We start from the raw sequence: 7,438 nt of genomic DNA on the forward strand, positions 1-7,438 counted from the left end.
CTTTGCATAGTCAATAAAGTACAGGTAAACATCTTTCTGGTATTCTCTGTTTTCAGCCAAGCTCCATCGGATATCAGCAATGATATCCCTTGTTCCATGGCCTCTTCAGAATCCAGCTTTGAACCTCTGGAAGTTCTCTGTCAGTGTATGCTTGGAGCCATTTCTGTATTACCTTTAGTAAAACTTAACTCACATGGGATATCAAAGAGTTTGTCCAATGATTTCTGCATTCCGTTGGGTCACCTCTCTTTGGAATGGGCACAAATACAGATCTCTTCCAATCAGTCAGCCAGATAGCTGTCTTACAAATTTCTTGGCATAGATCAGTGAGAGCTTCCAGTGCTGCCTCACTTTTCTGAAATATTTTAATTTTTATTCCATCATTTCCTGATGCCTTGTTCATTGCCAATTCCTTCGATGCACCTTGGACTTCCTCCTTCAGTGTCACTGGTTCTTAATCATATGCTACCTCTTGAAACGGTTGAACATCAACCATTTCCCTTTGGTACAATGACTCTGTATATTCCTTCCATCTTCTTTTGATGCTTTCTGATCATTCAATAATTTGCCCAAAGAATCCTTCAATAACAAAAGTCAAGGCTTGAATTTTTTCTTCAGTTCCCCCAGCTTGAGAAATGCTGAGTGTGTTCTTCCCTTTTGGTTTTCTGACTCTAGATCTTTGCACATTTTGCTGTAATATTTGACTTGTCTTCTCTAGCTAACCTTTGCAATTTTCTGTTCCACTCTTGGACCTCCTCATTTCTTCCATTTGCTTTAGGATCTCTATGCTGGAGAACAAGTTTTAGTGTCTCTTCTACCATCCATTTTGATCTTTTCCTTCTTTCTTGTCTTCTTTCATTTTGTTTTCTTCCTGTATAATGTTCTTGATGTCATCCCACAACTCTTCTGGTCTTCAGTCTTTACCGTTTAATGTATCAAATATGTCCTTCAGATAAGCTCTAAATTCAGGTGGTATATATTCAAGGTCATATTTTTGTTCTTGTGGACTTGTTTTCAATTTCTTCAACTTCAGTTTGAATTTGCATATGAATAATTGATGGTCTGTTCCACAATCTTGAATCCCTGACCTTGCAGTTCAAACAGCTTTGCAATCTACCTCATGCAATCGCCACACCAGGACTCCCATCAGTAATATTAGGGTTAGGGATATTCAGGACAATATTCTTGTAATCAAACTAAAGTGAATGCCCTTAAAATGAAAGTCCTTTTTGTTTGTTTCATCTTTCAGAATATTTCCTGATATCCATGAAATAATGATGGGCCCAGTTCTAGATTAAACTCTGGTTCCAGACGTGAGGGGCTGAAGGTCCCAGATGCATCAGAATCCTGAGTCTGAACCTTCCTGACTGGACATCCCAGCTAAAGGAAGACAGGACTGGTGAGGAGGTGAGGCTCTGAATATTAAAGCAGCTCCACCTCCATGGAGAATTAGGGAGGAGGCCCGGGAAGACAGCTGAGCCCCTTTAAATTCTGGATCTGAAGCATTTCCATCACTGTGATGGCTAGTTCCTGAACCACCACCAGAGGTCGCCACTTGAACAGTCAGTGCGTCGGGTACCGGAATCTGCTGCAATTCGGAGAAAAGGGGGTGTGGGGACTAGGAGAAGGGGTGTCCCAGTAGCAGACTCCCAGCCCCGCCCACACCCACATCCACGTCCGAGTCCTGGAGATTCCGATTTAGTAGATCTGATGTTTTTAGCAAACGTCCTGGGTTTTCCCCACTTCATCCAATAGCACGTTGGGCTCTTTAGAGAAATAACTAATTCCAGGGCTAGTACAGGGAAGGTACAAAATGAGCCTAAAACATTATTTTGTGCAAGAAAGCAATAAAAATGTTTAATATTTTTATCTTACAAGCATATCAAAAAGGCCCAGACTCCAGCTTTCACTGTGTCCCACTGACCAACACAGGGACAATTTAAACATTAAAATAAATGATGTGGCTGTTGTTAAATGTCATTAAGTCGATTCCAACATAGTGACCCTGTATAGGGTTTCTGAGGGACAGCTGGTGAGCTTGAACTGCTGACCTTGCAGTTCAAACTGACTTTGCAGTCCAGTGTTTTAACCCACAGCGCCATAGTAAGGAATTATATCACAGAATTAAAAGAATACAGAAAACATTCCATTCTACAAGTTGAATGTCAATGCTACACTTGGAGTGTATTACTAAGAAAACGTTCTACTGTAAAATAGGACTATATGACCCCATATACGGATATAAATCAAAAATTAGAAGTGGAGAAATAGGAAAGTTTTTCCTCACAGTAGAATGCTAACCAATGAATGCAGAAAAAAATAACTGAGAACATCACCATTTAGAATTCATCAAAGTAACAAAGAATTCAACTAAGAAATGAGAGTGGATGTTAAATCTGGTAGGTAAAAGTTGGATGAGGAATGGGCTATTTATAGAATAACCAAGTACCTGCCCACAAAAGTCTCACTGATTAGAAAGGGGAAAGTTATTTATAGGGGAGAAACCCAGCGGATACTACCAAGGTTAATACTGGTCATGAAACAAGTCAAAATGGTGCCACTGGGTAAGATGCCATGAGGGTAACATAGCATCACTTGAGTTGTAATCCTGCCAAAGATGCACACTCTAAACCTAATCACAAGGAAACATCAGACAAACCCAAAGCAAGGAGGATTCTACAAAAGAAGTGGCCTGTATTTCCAAAAGTGTCAAGATGACAAGGTTATGAACATCAGAAATGCCCCCAAGTGGAAAGAGATTAAGAGATAGGAAAACTAAGTGAAACACATGGTCCTCATTTGACTCCTTTTGCTACTGGGAACACTGTTTTGAAACTTGGTGAAACTTGGTTGGGATCTTGGTAGTGCTGAGTTGATGTTAAGTTCCTCATTTTGAAGGATGTGGCGTGGTTATGAGAACACCAGCAGGTTGGCAATCAAGTCATCTCAAATGGTTTAGGATAAAATAGTCTTTGTACTATTCTTACAACTTTTCTGTAAATCTTCAATTATTTTGAAATGTTTCCCCTATTAGTCTGGAAGCTGTCTGAAAATAGGTTTGGCATCTTCCATGGCGTGCAGTCCAGCGTGCCATATCTGAAGGGACTTGGGTAACAATACTGAACAACAGACAAATGCAACAGAACTCCCAGGAATTTTAAGGATTCCACAGGCCCTATCTTCCTCCCATCACTCCATCAACAGGTCCCTTCAGCCTTCAGAGGGCATCTAGGCTGTAACCAAAAGGGGACTCCCAGCATGCTCTATTCAATAAACCCAACCCAGAAAGCAGGCCCCAAAGAATTGCCAGTAAGCCCATGCTCAATTCAGCCTGTGAGAGCCTTTCGCTTCTGAGCACAACCCAAGTTTCCTGTATCTTCCAATGCACTGAACCCAGTCCCAAGTTCAGGTGAAAAGCCCCAGCTCAAAGGGCCTCAGGCCCCTCCTGGGACTGCACAGTGACTTGGAACCATCACAGGGGCTAGAACCTGCTACTGGGCCCTCTCCTTAGGCCAGACCATTGTTACCTCCCGGGCAGCAGAGATGGAGGTCTTGCCTCTCCCAACCCATGCTCAGCCTGGGGCTAAGCTTAGCAGAGCCCTGCCTCCCTTTCATCCTCACCTTTTGGCTCTCACACATCCCTTTTTTTTTAGGAATAGGATGAAAACTTACAAAGCAAATTTTTATTATGAATAGGATGAAAAAGTACAAAGCAAATCAGTTTCCCACTCAACAATTCATACACATTTTGTTTCACATTACTGATTGCAATCCTTACAATGTAACATCACTTAGACCACTTCCTCCCTGTGTTTCCCATTTCCATTCCTTCTTCTTTCCTAAGCCTTCTGAACTTTGTCCGTGGGTAAATACTGCCCATCTGATCTCAAATGTCTGATGACTCTAAGGAGTGTGTATCCCCATAGTGTTATTGTTCCCCTAATGGACCTTTATAGAGTCCTGGTAGCAAAGTGCAATACACGCTGGGCTACTTACCTCACAGTCAGCAGTTCAAGTCTGCCAGCCATTCTGATGGAAAAAGTTAAGGCTTTACAGCTTCAGAAACGCTACAAACTCACTATGAATCAGAACCGACTCAAAAGCACATAACCATCACTACCAATAGAGCTAAGGAGCTCTGGTAGCGTAGTTGTTACAAATCGGGCTGCGAACGATTTGAACCTCAGGGTCAGCAGTTCAAAACTACCAGCTGTTCCATGGGAGAAAGATGAGGCTTTCTGCTCCTGTAATTATTTACAGCCTAGGAAACCCTGTACAGGGTCCCTATACGTTGGAACAAACTCCACAGCACATAACAACAACAACAACCAACAGACCTATCTATAGGTTGACTTAAAATTGAGCCATGAGGGTAAGTTGAGTTCTAGGCCAGGTGCAGGAGGACCAACTTCATGACAGCCCTCTTTGAGATTCTCTGAAGAATAGTCCCAGAATTCTTTGGAGTCCTTCTTGACTCTAAGGAGGAGTCTGGTAAGGACAAGAGGGGATTCAGGAGGTGACAGAGACAGGCTCAGTGAATAGCACACCAACTAGAATATTCTAACAGTGTATGTTGTCTGAGAAAGAGATAGATTCTCCTAGAAAGTGGGCATCTCTCCATCAAGGAAGCATCCCAGCCACTGGTGGCCAAAGATGCCTTCAGAGCAAACTCCAACATCAGAGCAATGGTGAGTCCATCCAAGTTCCTACCATCCCTGGATTAATGTCCCTGTTTCACATCACTGATTGCAATCCTTACTCTCCAAGTTTCAGTGTCCGGTTGCCAGTGGTTGTTCCATGCAAAACTATGCCCAGACCAGCTATTTCCTGACTCCCCAAGTCAGCCAAGGGCTCCAGCATCAATCTCTCTGTCACACAAACACATCCACACAGTTTGAGAAAACCCAGGTCCAGAATCTCCCCAGGCCCCATTGGGAAGAAGTATTTTCAAATCAATAGTTCCCCGATGCATCCTGGGAGATGGAGCTGACCCAGAAGGGAGGTCAGGAATTCTACTGACCAGAAAGAAAGAATTCCACAGAGTATATTTAGCTCACTAAAAATAACGGGGAGGCCAGGGATGATGGGCGGCAATTGTCTGCTGGGACTGGGAGAGCCCTGGGAAGGCTGGGGGCAGGGCGGGAAGAACAATGGAGGAACAGGAAGGGGTCTGGCAGGTCCTGGTAGGCAGGCAAGGGGGATGTCTGTCTCCCTTCCCTTGTCATCTATGACCTAGATGACTCAGATATTCCAAGTCTGAAGAAGGAGCTGGGCCAAGATGGGGATCAACCAGGAAGAGTAGGGAATCACAACCAAAGCTGTGAGAAGACATCAGGTTTCTACCCAAAAAAACAAGCGATCCTAGGAGGTGACCATGGGTCAAATGAACAGGAGAAATCCAGGTATCCGCTAAGGTGTGATGCAAGGTTGGTGTGGGTCTGGGAATACGTGAGACACACCCACAGCCTAGTCTCTTCCAACCCACTGCCTCTCCTGGGCACCCTGCGCTCTCACCTTCTCTTCACTGGGCTGGGCCCCCTAGTGGGAGGGGGCAGGCCCAGCTCTGAGGAGATGGACTATGACAGAAAGCAGGGTCTGGGAAGGGAACAGCCAGGCAAGGCCTCAGACTAGAGCTGATCTAGTACAGAGGCCCCATGGGCACTTACCCCTGTGGGCTGCTTCTTGGTATCCAGCAAGGGGGCATTGAAGCTGGCAGAGAGACTGGGGGTGGCGAGGACCTCCCGGAGTGGGACCTTGGCTTCTCCCAGGAACCTGAGAGGAGAGAGACACAGAAGGTAAAGAAATAGCCTAAAGTTCCTGGCTCTTCCCACCATAACCCTCATCCCACTGCCATACAAACACAATTGATCTAGAACACCAATTTCCTTCAGGGAACCCATCCCTCCAACCTAGCCTCAGTCACCCCTATGCACCATTCCTGGCAGGCCAGACTCCTGGGACCACAGGGCATAGGAGAAAGCTAAAGACATTTCCCCCACACATTGCAACCTTGACCTCTTTCTGCTCTTCAGTCAGATGGGAGTAAGAGCTGTCTCCACCAGTAGACCTTGACATTCCACTGTCTGCATTTCTTGAAGGCAGGGCCAGTTACCCATCATCAGAGCTGCACTGCCCCTGAGTCTCAGCATCTCAGAGGAGCCCTGTTTACTCAAGTCAACTCTACTGGTTCCCAGGACCCAGCCAGCAACGACTGCAAATAAAACACTAAAGAAGCCTGGGACCCAGATTGAAGGAAGAAAATTGGGGTGGAGAGACATGCCCCATTCCCCTAAAAGTGCCAGGACCATTCACACTACCACCCCACAAGGCTGCATCTCTGAGGGAGTAGTGGTATTTGGATAAGCTTAGGAAACAGCGCATCACTTATATAGTGATATGAAAAGACTGTCCAAGGAAAAAGGTTGGATTGCATAAAATAAGAAATGGGCAAAACAGATGACTACAGATTAAATTGAGTTCCCTGAAAAACAGTGTTGGAATTCTAACCTGTAGATACAATCCTGTTTGGAAATAGAGTTTTCTTGGTGATGTTCATTAGCTCATACCTGCAGCAGGTAGTTTCTAAATCTAATCACTTCTTAGTTATAAAAAGAGTGGATGAGGCCCAGAAGTACACACACATTGGAAAGGCATACCATGTGAGTATCGCCAGGGATGGTCCAGAGAATCAACACGGTTGAGACCTTGGTTTGAATTTCTAGCTTCTTAAACTGTGAGAACATACATTTCTGTTCTTTAAAGCCACCCACTAGTGGTATTTGTGTTACAGCAGCTGTATGAAATGAAGACACAGATATTCTGCACCTCTGCAGTGGAGGGGCAATCAGAAACAGTGAGCAGCCTGCTTCAACCAACAGCCTGTCTCCCGGTGTCTGCATCTGACTGCTACTCGCTTCCCCAGAAATCACACCCATTGGCATGTCCTGCTACTGTCAGGGCTTAAAATATCCGTGGCCCAAGTTAACAGCCACAAATGAACACTTATCTTTGTCTCTACATTTGTTTTTTCTTTTGATGTCATCTGCCATCAGGAACCATCCTTCTTCTGGTCTCTGCAATTGATTTGAACATGGGTTTTTATAACCTTATGAAAAAACTCCTATCTTGACCAAATTACTTGCTTATTTAAGCTATCTGTTTAAGCACTTAGCTTCTTCATTTCCATCTCGTACCTGGGAGGTATGCTCACTGCTAACCCATTAATGACTGAAGGCATTAACTTTCTTTTCAAGTGCTTGTTGGTTATTCACATATCTTCTTTGGTCAAATGTCTATTCAGGCTTTCAAGTTCTTTGTCTATTTTTTGATTAGAAGGAGCTCTGGTAGCGTAGTGGTTACGAATCGGGCTGCGAACCTAAAGGTCAGCGGTTCGAAACTACCAGCCGCTCCGCGGGAGAAAGATGAGGCTTTCTACTCC

At 44.5% G+C, this 7,438-nt stretch overlaps 1 protein-coding gene across 14 annotated transcripts in view; it reads right to left on the reverse strand.

The window, feature by feature from the left end:
* Positions 1-7,438, reverse strand: part of DYSF (dysferlin) — a 328,923-nt gene that overhangs the window by 245,026 nt on the left and 76,459 nt on the right. For all 14 annotated transcript variants that reach the window (XM_006862906.1, XM_006862903.1, XM_006862904.1 and 11 more), the window contains exon 4: positions 5,667-5,772. In XM_006862906.1, coding sequence (XP_006862968.1) covers positions 5,667-5,772 — 106 coding nt within the window. The remainder of the gene's footprint in view (positions 1-5,666; positions 5,773-7,438) is intronic.

The sequence above is a fragment of the Chrysochloris asiatica genome, unplaced genomic scaffold, assembly GCF_000296735.1.
Source record: "Chrysochloris asiatica unplaced genomic scaffold, ChrAsi1.0 scaffold00052, whole genome shotgun sequence".
NCBI lineage: Eukaryota > Metazoa > Chordata > Mammalia > Afrosoricida > Chrysochloridae > Chrysochloris > Chrysochloris asiatica.